At 36.9% G+C, this 16349-nt stretch overlaps 1 protein-coding gene across 3 annotated transcripts in view; it reads left to right on the top strand.

Moving 5' to 3' along the window:
* Positions 1 to 15699, top strand: part of STIM2 (stromal interaction molecule 2) — an 85481-nt gene extending 69782 nt beyond the window's left edge. For 2 of the 3 annotated variants that reach the window (XM_051617523.1, XM_051617522.1), the window contains exons 6-12: positions 1517 to 1694; positions 2578 to 2755; positions 3356 to 3523; positions 3725 to 3825; positions 4085 to 4323; positions 7117 to 7318; positions 8124 to 15699. In XM_051617523.1, the coding sequence (XP_051473483.1) occupies positions 1517 to 1694; positions 2578 to 2755; positions 3356 to 3523; positions 3725 to 3825; positions 4085 to 4323; positions 7117 to 7318; positions 8124 to 8595 (1538 nt within the window). In that variant the 3' untranslated portion in view covers positions 8596 to 15699. Of the gene's footprint in view, positions 1 to 1516; positions 1695 to 2577; positions 2756 to 3355; positions 3524 to 3724; positions 3826 to 4084; positions 4324 to 7116; positions 7319 to 7593; positions 7743 to 8123 lie in introns of all 3 variants that reach the window. The other variant, XM_051617524.1, reaches the window with a different exon arrangement.
* The last annotated feature ends 650 nt before the right edge of the window (positions 15700 to 16349 follow it).

Raw genomic sequence — 16349 nt, 5'->3', positions numbered from 1 at the left:
ATTCACTTCCCAATTAGCTTGGGCAGCTTAAGCTAGGGTGCTGAAACAAGAGAGACTAACCTTTTCTAAGGAAGAAAAAAGGAGATGGTGCAAATCCAATCACAGAATCTTAGGGGTTGGAAGGGACCTTGAAAGATCATCTAGTCCGACCTCCCTGCCAGAGCAGGGTCACCTAGAGTACATCACACAGGAACTTGTCCAGGCAGGTTTTGAATGTCTCCAGTGAAGAAGACTCCACAACCTCTCTGGGCAGTCTGTTCCAGTGCTCCGTCACTCTCACAGGAAAGAAGTTTTTCCTGATATTTACATGGAACCTCCTATGTTCCAGTTTGCATGCATTGCCCCATGTCCTATCACTGGACGTCACTGAAAAAAGCCTGGATCCATCGTCCTGACACTCGCCCTTAACATATTTATAAACATTGATGGGATCGCTCCTCAGTCTCCTCTCCTCCAAGCTAAAGAGAGCCAGCTCCCTCAGCCTTTCCTCATGAGGGAGATGTTCCACTCCCTTCATCATCTTTGTCTTTGCACTGGACTATTTCAAGCAGTTCCCTGTCCTTATTGAACTGTGGGGCTCAGAACTGGACACAATAGCAGTGTCTTTTTTTGCAAACTTGAATTTAAGTGCAGTTACATTTAATCCAGCAGTTCCACATCTGACCCATTTTGGCATAGGCAGGTATTTCCTTACCGCATCATCAGTGCTTGCTTGTACACCGTTACAAATCTGTTGTGGGTACTGTGTATGTTGGGTATTCCTGGACTAGGAGGCCTTTCCAGAGTTTGGTCAGTTGAGAGAGTAATGAATGAATTTTGAAAAGTCAAACCATATCTAAGCTGGCCTGACTGCTCTGAGTTAGTCTGACAGATCTGAGCTGGAAATTTTTAGGGTAAAAAAGCACACTGTTTGCATGATACCTTTAGTGCTAGCAGAAATTCTTACAAAGAGTTTGTATTGCAAAGGTACAAATGACTATAAAAGTCGAAGTAGAAAAGAAGTGTATGTGAATCTTGGATATGTTACTTTGACAATCCAGGGTATGCTTTTAAAAAATGCTGCTATTAACTATTTACCCTTTTAAAATCTACTTTAGTTTGTACAAGTGCGTTTTTAACCTCAGCATAAGGTATTCCAGTGGGCGCAGAATGGGGAGAACTTACATGTAACTCAAGTTCCTGCTGGCCTGGTGAAGTGTAGTTGGGGAATCTCTCTCTTAACTCATTTAAATAAAGATACAGACTATGTACTGTAGAAGTTTAGTAAGCTTTCTTCAATCTAAAATGTGATTTAGTATAGGTTGAGTAGGTTATATTAGAGCTGAGTTGCTTATGTTGTATGGAAAAATGCTCTGGAATATGTTTGAAAGGTGTTTTTTGGAGATGGTTTGAAATTAATGAGCTAGAATTCTGCTTAACATAAGGTTCTGTTGCCTTTTAGGCTGCAGGTCAAAAAGTCCATAGTCTGTTTTCTCTATCAGTGAACCAGTTAATGATCATGTTATTCTCTGCACAGGTCCCCCTCACAACTGGATGAAGGATTTTATATTAACAGTTTCTATAGTTATTGGGTTTGGAGGCTGCTGGTTTGCATATACACAGAACAGAACCTCAAAAGAACATATCACAAAAATGATGAAGGACTTAGAAAGTCTCCAAACAGCAGAACAAAGTCTTCTTGACTTGCAGGAAAGGTATAAACACTAAACTAAACTTTTGTTTTGAGGTTAAATACAAATACAGATCCTTTACAGCCATAAATTATTTGTATTAAGCTGCCTGTGGATTTTGTTCATTTTGCATGGAGATTGTGATTTCAGTGACAATGGGTTTTGGGGTGGAAATTACCCCTGGATATTTTAGCAGACAATATGAACTTGGGGATGAAAGTAGAGAATAGAGGTTAAATCTTTTTTACCTACAGATTTAGAAGTATGTACTGTTTTCATATAATTAGAGTTTACTTTGGAATACTTACTTACATGGAAAGGAGAACATTTTTCCTGGTTTAAGCTCTTAAGGTGGAAACAGACCTGGTCTGATTATTTTCTAATGTTTATTTAGCAATGGGAGAGTTGATAGTAATTTCTGGTGCACTTGTAGCTCAATTGTCTATAAAGACTTGTTTTTTTATCTTATTACACCTTTAATGAAGGTTCACCTAAAAGTTTGCATATTTTGTCTGACATGGACATCACATTGTGTGATGTAATTGTTGCTGATTCATAAAGCTTCCCAAGTCTTTATTATCACAGAATGGTTGTGGTTGGAAGGGACTTCTGAAGGTCATCTTGTCCAGCCCCACATGCTCATCTAGAACAGCTTGCCCAGGACCATGTCCAGGCAGCTTGTGAATATGTCCAAGGATGGAGACTCTGCCACCTCCCTGGGCAACCTATGTTGGTGCTTAGTCACCCTCATGGTGAAAGTGTTTCCTGATGTTCAGATGGAACCTCTTGTGTTTTGGTTTGTGCTCATTGCCTCTTGCCCTGTTGCTGGACACATTTTCTTCTTCTGAGGACTGCAACTTTTAACAATTATGCTGTGTTTTCTCATATTTTTTGTTCAATTGTGAAGGCTTGAGAAAGCACAAGAAGAGAATAGAAATGTTGCTGTGGAAAAGCAAAATCTGGAGCGCAAAATGATGGATGAGATCAATGATGCAAAACGGGAAGCTCATCGCCTAAGGGAGTTGAGGGAGGGAGCTGAATGTGAGCTCAGCAGGCTCAAATATGCAGAGGAAGAGTTAGTACAGGTATTTGCAAACTGATTACGATTTGTGTTGACTAGATTGGTCCTGGTTTTGTTAGATCCATAGGAATTTTTTGAAGCAGTGTTTCTCTAATGTTAGATTTGAATGGGAAAATTGTAAGAGCTCTTAATTACTGTCTGGCAATCATACCATTATCTAGTAAAATAATCCTGAAACTTTAAAGGGACATAGACTTTGAATGTTGGCCTATCATAATGTTGTTGGATTAATGGAACAAAATATATATACAAAAGCTTTGTTTTTTCCTCTTGTTATCAGATGAGAGACTTTAGCTTTGTCATGCTCTTCTGAGTAGCAATGGATTGGTTTAATTGTAACAAATAAAAATGCTGTCTTAAAAATATTTAAGCTTCAATTTAGGGATGATGTATCATAGGAAAAAAAACACAATGGAGTATAATATTGTATAGGGAAATTAATATATTTCAGAACTGTCTGATCTGCCTTCCTGACAATTGGCACACACAAAAACTCTGTAAATCTTCAGTATGTTACTGTGGGGTATAAAGGTGCTTATATTCACTTTCTTGTGCTGTCAGTTGTAATTATACTCTTGGTGACACTTTTTTTTTTGATTGCTAGGTTCGCATGGCATTAAAAAAGGCTGAGAAGGAGTTTGAACTGAGAAGTAATTGGTCCGTTCCTGAAGCTTTGCAGAAGTGGCTTCAGTTAACACATGAAGTTGAAGTACAATATTATAATATCAAAAGACAGCATGCAGAAATGCAATTAGCAATTGCCAAAGATGAGGTACTAACTCTTACTCTTCAGCTACTTAAAGACCTTTCTGATATTTGAAATAGTAAATGCAAATCATTCCGATATGAATTTGGATGATTTTTTTTTTCTCTTGTGAGTTGTTTGCTGCCTGTCAGCATTGCTAATGTTTTGTGATCTGTGTTAGGTATATAAGTCCTAGTTTTATGCATTTCATTTTATCTTTCTTTTTAGGCAGAAAAGATAAAAAAGAAGAGAAGCACTGTATTTGGAACATTACATGTTGCACACAGCTCCTCCCTGGATGAAGTGGACCATAAAATCCTTGAAGCAAAGTAAGAGTATTACCAGGATGCATATACTTTTCAGATTATTTATTCGGAACAATTAGGAACAATGTAATTTTTGAGTTTTATGGAATTTAGTGTCTTAGTGGTTTTGCACTTCAATATATTTTAAATTGTTTTACTTAAAAATGTGACTATTTTGACAGTCGTAATGGATCTTCTGGGATGCGGAAATGACTGCACTTTGCTGTTTGACTGTTGCTTTGCTTTATCATTAAGGATAGTTTATGTCATTTTAATACTTCAGGAAAGCACTCTCTGAGCTGACGACATGTTTGCGAGAGCGTCTTTATCGATGGCAACAGATTGAGAAGATTTGTGGTTTTCAAATAGCACACAACTCTGGACTACCAAGCTTGACATCATCGCTCTACTCTGATCACAGTTGGGTAGTTATGCCTCGAGTTTCCATTCCTCCGTACCCAATTGCAGGGGGAGTTGATGACTTAGATGAAGATACTCCTCCAATAGTTTCCCAGTTTCATGGTAAGTGGTGAGCTTGGTAAAAAGAAAAGGAAAAAGATGTGGAGACATGAGATTTTAAAGTCAGCTGGGAGAAGAGTGCTGAAATCAGACAAGGTTGGATCAAAGTCAAAAGGACCAAAATTCTATCTAGCATTTCAGATGCATCTTTTGGGACTTGCATAAACAGAACGCTGGGTATTGCAATTAAGATAACATGAAGAAAAAAGCCTTTGTTCCAATTCAGTTGGTGAGTGGGGGATAAATTCAGCTCAGGTTTCTGAAGTCTGCTTGTCATACTTTGATTACCAATTAGACAAAAATTTATGAGTAATGCTGAATTCCTGTTAGCACATTTATTCTTTCAGATGGAAAGGATGGAGTTAGTCTAAGGTCCCTTGAGCTTCTAGGAAGATCACACCCTTTGAGAAGCTGCATGCTATATAGCTTTTCAAACATTCCTTAGCGGCTGGAGCAAAATTTGTTGTTCAAGAGCAGCTTTTAGACAGAATATGTGTTTGGATACAGTGGATTGTTTGAGTGTGAGGCAGAAAGGCCAGGGACTGGAGAGAAGGAAGGAAATCCAGCTTTGGTTAAACTATGATGAAAAGATATATGCTGGAGATTCAGACCATGCTTGTGTCTTGCGTCATTGCATCAATACAGCAGCCTGTTTCATGGAAGTTGTGATTAACTAGACTCTAGAGGCAAATAAAAAAAAGGAGCTCCCATGTAGCGATTCAAACAAGTAATACCAAGCTGAAGAATGAGTAGGGAAAAGAACTTTGTCATATGTGTACATTTTTATTCCAGGGCTGGGATTCTCAGAAGAAATTAGAACTCCTAAAATAGTGCAAGATAAATGGTCACCACTTTACTGGCTACTAGTGAGCCCTGGGCACATGTTTTTCTTCTGAATTTACCAACCTGTTTTTTACAGGTGACATTGAAAAGTGGTTTAATCCCCTTACAACACTACTTACTGCAAGTTCTGACTCCTTTTAGAGACTGCTGTCTCTGTAGTCATCTTCACTGTGAAGGCTTCAATTTAAACCTTAACAACAAATTCATTGGATAACCCAGTAAACTCTAGATGCCTAGAGTCAGACTTCTAAGTCTGTGTGGAAAAACCTGTGGTCTGATTTCAAAATAAAGAGCTCCATTTATTATCATGACTTCCTAGATGGTCTAAAGTGACAAAACACTTAAATATGTGTATAAGACTTCAGACTTGGGATTTTTTTAGTCACTCTTCTCATTCAGATCTTGCATAGAGGTGAAGCTGGAGAGCTAAGCGCTGTTGGTTCAGAGGCATTACTATTAGAGAAGGACTGTACAGGTTGTAAGAGCTTGGGAGTGGGGAAGGAGAAAGATTTGCTAAATGATCTGTTGAAATCAGTTCAGGAGTTCCTACAAGGAACCAAAACACTTCTAACTTGGCTCAGAATTCACTGATGGTGCAATCTTGTTCTTTTTTTATACCAGTGAGTAGGATGCCATTTGATACACCTAGACACATCATACAAATTACCTAAAGGGATTTTTATTATTTTATCTCAGTTCACATTTTCTTTTTTAGGAATATTTTTGTAAAGACAAACTTATTTTTGAGTTACCAACACCTGCTTTTCAGATCAGTGGGGAGTTAATCAAAAGTAAAATCAAAAGTTTGAGTTACATGACAATTGTCATGTTGGAACTTTTAAACCTTTCTTTTCTGCTCAGCTTGGCAGGAAACAAAGTCTAAGAGTTGGCAAAAGTGCATCTCCTTGCTGTTTTGTGAAAGTTGTGATTTCCTGCTCTAAAAGTGGAATGACAGCTCAACCTTTTCTGAGATTAAGGATAAGAAATTGTAATTTACCTGATGCTAAAGCGGCATCTCAAAAATAAAATGCATTTTGTCAGCCTAGACACCGTTGTGTATAAAACAATTGAAATTTTTTTTTAGTGTATTATGTTTGATAAACCTTTTGAACATCACTAAGGATTTGGTCTTTCTTACCTAAGCAGTAATGCATTCAGTGGGGCAGTTTGAGGAGAGATATGAGAGGTCCTGAGGCTTGTAACAGCTAGCCTGAAAACAGATCTGTAGATTTATTTCCATAGAAGTAATGCTACCTAATCATCTTTTGAAAGATTAGGAATGTTTTAGTTTGTCACTTCCTGTTAGATATTGTCCTGGTCAAGTCTTGTGTTGCTATCTCCACCTGTTATTAGTATTTGTTTCTGGAAATTCATAATTAACCTGACAAAAGAAGGTGTTATCAAATAGGAAATTCTTGAGCTTAAAATGAGGTTGAATTATATATTTTCTGTCATGTTACACAAATTAAATTTGTCTTCAATCTAGTCTAACTTTAAACCACTACAGTGTATTTCAGTTTACTGTTTGGTTAGGTATACCTACATTGCAAAACTTTGACATATTCTTGTAAGCTCCAAATTACCACACAAATGAAACACTGGAAATTGTGTAACAAGTTAATTTTGGCACTGCTGTTTTTAGTTTAGAAAGGGTTAGGATTTTCAGCAGAATCTTTCTCTTTGTTCTCAAGAGAGCATAGCGAGCTAGAGCTTTGCGCATGGTCAGAGTAATATTTGGCAGGCACAAAACGGCTAAAGTTGCATCCTCATTAGCTGCTTCATCTAACTGCTTAAGGTGATGCCAGTCTTTCTTCTCTCTAAACAGTTGAACAATGCAAAAGTTGTTTAAGAATCACTACGGCTGAAGCAGATACCTACTATTAGTATTCAGAGTAGATCTTGTTAATATCAATGTCACTTGGAGGGTTTTGGTTTGCTTTTTCTTTGCCTCAGGGTCCATTGTAAAACCTCCCAGCACACTGGCAAGAAGCAGTAGCTTATGCCGATCAAGACGCAGTGTTGTGCCATCATCTCCACAGTCTCAGCATGCTTTGCACTCCCCTGACCCTGACATCCTTTCTGTGTCAAGCTGCCCAGCTCTCTATCGAACTGAAGAGGAGGAGGAAGCCATTTACTTCTCTGCTGATAAACAATGGTATGGAGATTAGCAAACAGCACTTGAAACTCTGATAGGATTGTTTGAGACTAACAGTTTAGAATTAGAGGTTAAACCAAGCCAAAAGTTAATGTAACCTGTAGGGTAATATAAACTAACGTAATCCTCATGGAACAGAGAGAGTTCTTGTCTGGAATGTGTATGTAAATAGCTAGCATGTCATATACAGTTAAGTAATGTTACAATCCAGGGTGCACTGAACTAACCCTGATTCTCCATTACAATATGTTACTGGCTTTTACATCTGAAACTAGGATCAAAAGCAGTGTCAGCTACTGGGCGAAGAGAAGATGGATGGTAACACAATTCTTACAGCATGTTGAGCGTGTACCTACTCTTGTTACATGGCCTCATAGGAAAAGGTTAAATTCCTTTTGGAAGGAGCAAATGAGCTTGTTGAAAGGTAGGGACACTTGTCCTGAAGAAACTTTTTGTATATGATAGGCTTAAATCTCCTTCTTTCATTTCATAACTTCTCTGACTTCATGTGCCAGAAAGATAGTTTTTGTTCTTTGAAGTGAGATACAAATGACTGATTCTGAGCAGATGCTGCTGCCCACAAAAACAAGATTGCACAAACTAATTATCTTAAGTTTAGATAATAAAATGATGTAATGCAAGTTTTAAGTTAAAATGTTTAACGTAACATTTTTCGTTAATTAACTACTAAGGAAAAGTGGGGGTGGTGCTTTTAGACTAATGCTATTGATTCTAAATTAATTTCCTTTTCAACTGCATGAAGGAAATAGTAGTTTCATTATGTTTTCTCTTTGCTCTGACTCAGGGAAGTACAGGAAACAGGTTCGGAATGTGACTCCCTAAATTCATCTACTGGAAGGAAGCAGTCTCCTCCAGCAAGTCTTGAGATATATCAGACACTTTCTCCTCAGAAAGTATCCCCAGAAGAATTCTCACTCGAGGAATCATCTACAGGAGACTCCTCTTCTCTAACTGCAGATATTTCTCCTGACTGTATAGGCATGGCAGAAACTAAGAGCATGATCTTTAGTCCTGCAAGCAAAGTTTATAATGGAATCCTGGAAAAGTCCTGCAGCATGAACCAGCTTTCAGCTGGGATCCCAGTCCCGAAGCCTCGGAACACCTCGTGTTCTTCAGCCAGCAGTGATAGTAAGCCCAGCCATGAAGCTTCTTCTGTTCCTAGGATAAGTAGCATCCCACAGGACCTCTACCAAAATGGTGAAAAAACCAAAAAGCCATCAAAAATAAAAAGCCTCTTTAAGAAGAAGTCTAAGTGAGGTTAGCAGAAGAAACCTATAGTAATGCTATAAGAACTGTTTTTTTAAAATCTTTAGGAATGTAATTCCATTTGAGCATTCCAGACTGGATGCCCTAATGGAATGCTCAGTAGGTCAACTATATTTAACTGACTGTACTGTCAAAGGTTGTGCCAGCTGTCAATAAGAAATCATTAAAAAGTTCAGACAGTTTACATTCATTTCTGCCTATTTATTTCCTTTTTCTAGTTTGTCTTTTGTAGTGTTTTTTTAGTTTGTTGTTGATTTGTTGTTGGTTTGTTTTCTCTGTGTATTCATAAATGATTTTTAAGCCACTTTGGACTTCTGAGCTATAACGGACTAGTAAGCCTTCCTGGGCTTGCCAAAGTTTCTTGTTTACTGGAGTATCTTCCTATCTTTCCGTAGAGCTAGGACATTTATCTACAGGACTGTAAGAAAACCAAAAGAAGTAGAACTAATTGAATTGCACTACTGTTTTACAGACTGGAGAAGTCTCTGCAAGTGAAAGACTTGTATTTGACTGAGAAGATGAATCTTTTCACTTTTAGATCTTTTGGGGTTTTTAAGTAGAACTTAGGATTTCTAATTGACTTGATTTGTGGAAATGGAAATGCCATGCATTTATTATGGGAAGCTTTGTTAGATGCATTTATTATTAGAATGGTTCAAGTCCTGCTGTAAAGATCATGTTTTTCCCAGGACTTTCACTGTGATTTTGCTTCACTGCAGGCTGTATGATACACACACACACAAAAATAAAATAAAAATAAAGAAAATAAAAAAATATTAACAAGAGAAGAGGCTCTGGATTCCTGATGCAAGTGATGGAGATGAAACTTGACTGAGAACTGAATTTACCTTCTTAAAATGAGGAGGGGGATAGTGGCTTTTGTTTACAGACTGACAGACAACGGACATTTGGTTTGTGGAAGTTTGTACTGTGGTAAAGATAATAAACTGGAAACATTATTGTGCTTGGGAATGTTCTGATTTTAGCTGATGCTTGTTTCAGACATGTTTCAGAGTCCTATTAATTGAAAGCTGTTGTAGGCTACATTGCTTATGCTTACTGCTATGTATAAGTTATTATATTTTTTGGATTTGCTATTGATGTCTTAATGTCCTCCTTTTGTAAAAATTAATACATTTTATTTTTGTATAGTTTGAAGATTTAGCTGTTCAGACATGTCTAAAGTAAACGGTATAATTTTATAATGCATACTGTTATACTAACTCATAATTTTAGATATAAAGGTGAGACTCGACATTCTTCAGATAAAAGCAATTTTTATGTTAAACTTTTATAAGGAGAGGTGAAATTACTAATAGGTAGCAAGGAATCCTTCTTAGGGCAACAGTAGCTAGTAGTTTTTAAAAAATGTTTTTACTTTTTTTTGAACAGTTGGAGACAACAAATGTACTGCTTGAGCAACAGTGCCTTTTATTCAGTTTGTCTGAAAATACTGAGCAGGAATTTCTTTTGAGGTACATTCCAAAGAAATATTCCTTGCTCTAGTGAACACAAGCAGTTTACCCAGTGATGACTAAATGGTTTAAGCTCTTCCATAGGAGTATTCTAGTTGCCTCACTCCTTTCCAATATGTACATGCTGTACTGTATGAAAGAATTAATTCACTGCCTAAATAATTTCCTAGTAAGGAGCCTTCAAAACCTGTAGCTAATTGAAATCAAGTGATAAATGTTTTTTCTATTTCCATTTAGGTTCTGCTGTATATAACTGATGTGTCGTCTCTGTCCTCAAGAAGTGGTGGTGATGTTAACAGAAACATTTGCTATGGGTAGTAAAACTGCTAGAAGAGGAAGGTTAGGTAATGGATGGAGACCTTACATATGCAAGTACCTTGAAAGTCCTGGTACACTGACTAATTCTGTAAGAGAACGTAAGGAATCCAGAGTTCTACTGTCTTAACAAAGAACTATTACATGTTATCTATACAGAAAAGCATAAGAGGAATCAACTGTTTGGTAAAGTTTGGAGAAGGGAAAACTTGATTGAACAGAAAATGAGAACATGTTATTGTTCCATTGTTTGCAGAATTGTCAGATTGAACAGCTATAGCTGCAAAAAAAGTGATCACAAAGTAACAGTGATCTCTTTGAATAAAGAATTATACACTCCGTGATAGACAGTTAAAAAAACACAACAGCTATGTAAAAAGACTTGTTCCAGGGAACCACCTCAATGCTGAGCTTTCAGAGTTGTAGTTAAAAGCCTGATGAAATATCTGAACCTTGTACAAAGGAGAAAAAATATGTGCAAGTAGGGAACTTTACATCCCAAACTGCATGGAGAATACTACTACCACTAAAATGTTCAGTTTTGATGTCTGCATTTCAGAGGGCTATAACAATAATTTAGTTTAAAGTAAGATCTGGGTCTGGACAGTAGATCTTGCAGTGTGAGGTTTGAGGAACTCTGTCTCTATCATTACCAAAGATGATGAAGTGGCATTTTGATACTGGGGAGTAAATATTTACAAATGGAAAAAAAAATCTGGTACTGAGGAGTGGGAGGACAGCACTTCTTAATCCTTGTATCAGTCAGGCAAGCTCGAATACTGAGAGGCCAGAATAGACAATTTCAGTTTCCTGTAGTAAGTATAACTGAAAATTGAAATAGAAATTGGACTCTTCACTGACTGTGAGTTATGTTATGGTGTTGTACAAGCAAATTAGATGGGATTATCATAGTGATAGATTTTGGCTTCAAAGTGGCAAACCTTTGGAGCACAGACTGCTCTCAACACTCAGTTTATCACCAGCTGTCCTGTAACTTTACAGCTGCTACTTAATAAATATTAGAGAACTAAAGGTATAAGTTAATATGATTAGAAGTGGTGAGTATTTTATGTTGGAGCACAAAATGTAATTTTAAGTTAATAAAGTTGCTTTTTTTGTTATTGTTTTAATAGACCCCTTGCACATCTTGCCACCTGAATTTGACCACAGTCTAAGTGAGTTGCATTGCTCCTACTATGGCTACTATAGACATGTTTATATTCAAACTAGTAGCATCCTTTTGCTAAGGTATGTCGAGAGCACTGACTCTGAGGTAGATTCTTCATGAAGCACCGGATACATGTTGACATGTCAGAAGTGAGACAATATGCTTTAAAAGGTCTTACATTATTTTCTCCATTTGCTTAATGGTGTAACTTGTTCAAGTCAGTGAGTTGATCTGGCATTCCAACCATGAGGATTTCTCTGACATGTCAGTCATTTGAGGCAATTGTCTAGTGTCATCACGTTTAAATGCCTGATGACTTCCTAAGCTCTGAATGCACAACGGTTATGTTACTTTTTTGAGCTCTTATAGCTAAAATCCATGTTCTAAATTTTCTAGTACTTTTCAGAAGGGAGAATCTTTGTTTTCCTAAGTATTTTGTTAAGAGTCCTTTGTCAGCACAGCAGCCCCTTTGTGGAAACTACCTGAAAGGCTTGTCCCTGAAGAGGTTACCACTTAAATCTTTTACCTGTGAAGGGAAGAAGTGTTAAGTGTGTGGTTCTGTATGAAGAAGAAAAATACCCCAGTTCTTCCAAAACTGAAAAACCTGAACCCATCCACAATTCTTACTAAAGCTATGTGACACTTCTTTCTTAATACTGTCAATTTTAGGAAAGATTTCCTAGTTGCCATGGGAGATACTTTTGAGCAGCTTACAGTGGGCTTTGATATTAAAACAGGTCAGTCTTTCCCTGCTCAGTGATGAAATTTGAAATTGTGTTTTGGCAGTTCTAGGGCTTATGTCTAGGGCTTTCCTTCCCCCTCCTCAGTAGTACCTAGATCTACCCTCTGCTTTCTGATGGGCAGTTTGCTGAATGAGGGAAGGTTCTCCATCATAGTCAAGGCAATAATGTTATAGGAAGAATACAGATCCTCCCTGGAAGCCTTAAAGATGGTGAGGCCAAGAATACTTGACTTCAGATTTCTTACGATGTTTATGGATGTCACCTTGAGTTAGGCATTAACTTATGACTGATTGAAACTCTGGAAGGTGAAAATTAATCAAAATTGAAGCTTTCCATAGTTTGCCCTTTTGCTTCCCAATAGATGGAAAAACAACACACAAAGGAGAGAGACAAGCTGTAATTAGCATTTCTCATACTAGCAGCTTTTAGAGCTTCAGGGTAGTTTCATTCCATGAATACATGAGATACATTGCTAGGGAGGGATTACTACCTTAATTTTATAATGTATGCAAAGTAGCATTTGGTTTTCATTTACTTCCAGGCAGGAGAGAAAAAGAAAGAAACTGAATGCTTAACTTTAAAATGTGGGGGGTTTTGTTTGGTTTTTTTTGTTTGTTTGTGGGTTGTTTTGTTTTTGTTTTTTAGCCAAATAGAGGAATTACTGGTTCTTGGACCTCTTTATTTGCTTATCGCCTTGTACAATATGTTAAATAGGGTGAACATGTTTTTTTATCTGTTCCAGTTGCACTGACTAAAGTGAGGCATTGCTATCTCATGTATGAAACACTGCCTGCTCTGGATTGCTGTAGGCATTTTAGTCCTGGGTATTGCATCTTCATTGAATAATGGTTAAGCCTACTAAGGCTGGTTGATTACAAGTGCTGGTACGCTTTTCTACTAGTGACTTAAAATATGGACGTTAATATAACCAATAACCAAAAAAGGCTTTTGCCAGTAGAGTTTGACTGCCTGACAGCATGTAAATGTTTGGGTAACCATTCTTTGAGGCTTCAGTAACAATCCAACAGATTCGTACACATTTCAACAAATAGCTTTCCCCTCCAGCCCTGTAGAGACAGTGCTGATCTGAAACTCCACTCAGTCCTCTCTTGTGTAAACAGAATACACTGATTCATATAAACTGTAACAGTCTTAACCTTGAAACTGTTATTCCCAGTTGCTTTTGCATCTGACATCACTTAAGTAAGATGGCAGTACTTATCAGTCCACTTAAGTCTTTCAGAAATAAAACGGGTTTGTGTTTTATTTTTTTTCTCTACAACTTTGAATCCTCAAGTTTACCAAACTGTATTCATGTTCCATGTATTTAATGCTTTTCTGAAATGAAAGTGGAAAGGTTGCACTATGCTTGATGTTAAAAAGCACATTTGAGCAGAAGATGAAGAGTTCATAGGTATTACATCTGTTTGTAAGTCAGAATTCTAAGGAAGGCTCACAACTAACATTGCTGGAGATGAGAGGTACATTCAATCTAAAGCTTTCGTATTAGTAATTCTATCCAAGAAAAAAACCAACTTATTTAGACGTACTCTGCAGGGCCTTCATGTTTCTATTCCACATTACCTTCATATTTCTATTCCATTTTTGACCCAGCATTAAATTTGGTGGTTACAGCACTAACTTACGTGATTGCCAGACCTCAGAGCAGTTTCAGATAGTGATTTCAGTAGCACTTCTTAAAAGTCAGTTTTGGTTTAATATGTGCTAAAGGCATCTAAAATAGGACTTTCTTCTTCACATTCCTTATATTTTTTTTCAACTCCGTTCTTTTTCATCCCTCTACTGTTAAAATAAACAGGTACTGATACTTGATTTATGTTTAGAACACAGTATTTTTTTCAGCTGAGATTTGTTAATAGATTAAGTGGTAGATATTTACTTTTTAAAGCCTAGATTATGGTTGGATATTGTTGTAAAAACAAACTGCTGTATCTCAGTTGAACTATGTACAGCATTGACTGGTGCAATTTGTGTAGAAGTGGTGAAGTTATCCTGAAATTCTCCTTGTTTTTTCATTTGTCTTGATGCTACACAGTTTTTTTAAGACTTGAATTCATTTAAAATTAAGGTCAGTATGTCCAGCCCCACAAAAGTCAGTCTTCAGTTTTCAGCCATCAGTTCATGCTTCAAAAAAGAATTAAACTCTTGAATATTTTACTAGCTTATTAGCTTGTTAGGAGGTAGAATGGGTTCCTGGAAGTCTTCAGGTAGAAGATAGAGAATTTCTGAAGTGAACCAGATATGCTGTGTTCTTTATCAGCTTTCAAATCCATCTCCTAATAAGACCAAGTCTCCCCAGGGGAATGTAGATGTACTTACTGCTTGGAACTTTGTAGTTAATGATATTTGTTTATCTAATTCTAATAACTTGCATGTATGCTATGTTTGCCTGCCTTTCAATAGCTGACGAAAGCTGTAGGAGATCTTGGGGGTTTCTTTAAAAAAACTGCTGTTTAAAAAAATAGAGTGGCAAGAGAAATCTATCAGACTGTGAAGTGACTAAAACCAACAAAGATCTCAGCTTTTTGTCTAAAAGAGTTATTTCAATAGTTCTTAATAAAATGAATTGGGTAGCACGTGTATTTTCACATTGCTGTCTTCCAAGCAACACAAATAATTTACATTTCAGCAAGGCTATTTGAGAGCTGTCTTGCCCTGTTTTTAATTTAAATAACATTGAGTTGTAGTGAGTGTTCAGCATATTAATGTCTGACTTAAAAGATTAGCAGAAATTGAATGACTTGCATTGTTTTGTTCATTTACAGCTTTATAAAAATGTAGATATCTGCATAAAGCCTGTCATTGGACCTAGGAGCAAGACAAGTTATTATGTGCGCAACTGAAATCTTTCTTAAGATGCTTTACTGTTCTGGGAAGAGATATTGTCCTCAGTGCAGATTCTGCTCTTCCTCAGTTTTCTTAGCTTCTGTTTGGTTTTCATTAGTTGAACTAAAATAAGAAGCAAAGCCCTCAGACTGACTAGTTTCTGTCTCTCTAATATGCACACACTATACTTTTAACCTCATCTACTGCATGTTCTTAATACTGTACACAAATGCAGTTGAAGTATTTCTTTGGTGTTGGTACAGCATGATGCATTTCATTCCCCTTTCTAGTTTACCTCTCGTTAGCTATATAATGCTTTACAACTGGAAAAAAAACCTGAGTTTTTTGGAATTGAGTCTGTTTGCATATAAAAATATTTTTTTTTCCTGTCAGTCTTATGAGAGATGTCCTGCTTGGAGAGTCTCAAACAGTATTTTCTTGTGTTTATTCATGTTACTTTGCTTTATTTTATAAGTGGATATTGATTTCTGATGTGTTGTTACGCCTAATGTTGAATAAATCTGACTTCCATTTTGAAAAGTGCAACTGTGTTAGTGAAAATGTTATGTGATGTGAATTCAACTTAGACTGTTCCCAGAGTGTATAGATTTCAATTTTTATAGTATTATTGTTATTTTTTTAACTTAAGATACCTTTTCTTTGTTCTGCTTAGTTTTCTGGCCAGTATTTCTTTGGTTCATGCAACTATTTAAGCTCAACAGCAATGTTACTAGGAAGGGAAAGGTCGAAACAATTTTATTTTGCAGCTAGGGTGCTGCAGTTGGGCTTGGAAACCCTGAATCTTACTGGTTTTGTCTGAAAGAACCTTTCTGAGTTTAAGTTGCTTCATATTTTGGCATTCTTAATTTTTTCTTCCAAACAAGGTGAAAAGCCTTTCCCAAATGACTGTAGGAATACTGCAAAGCGTTGTGATTTTGAGCATGAGGATTAGTTCAAGAATCTGGCTCTCAAAAAAAAAAAAAAAAAAAAAATCCTTGCTGTTGTTTCATATGCCTTTTAACTTCTAGCAATTCTGAGAAGGACGCTACACATCAGCTTTTTTGGCTTGTATTGTGACCAAACGTCCCTCCTATGCAGAGGTGGCAAGATTACAGTGAGATAAATGGATGACTGTGTGGACCATGGGGTCAATGTGAATTGTGTTCAGAAGTGCAAAATGAATTAGTTTTTCCTCA

This window comes from Apus apus, chromosome 4, assembly GCF_020740795.1.
Source record: "Apus apus isolate bApuApu2 chromosome 4, bApuApu2.pri.cur, whole genome shotgun sequence".
Taxonomy (NCBI): Eukaryota; Metazoa; Chordata; class Aves; order Apodiformes; family Apodidae; genus Apus; species Apus apus.
This window is presented reverse-complemented; position numbering and strand designations above follow the sequence as displayed.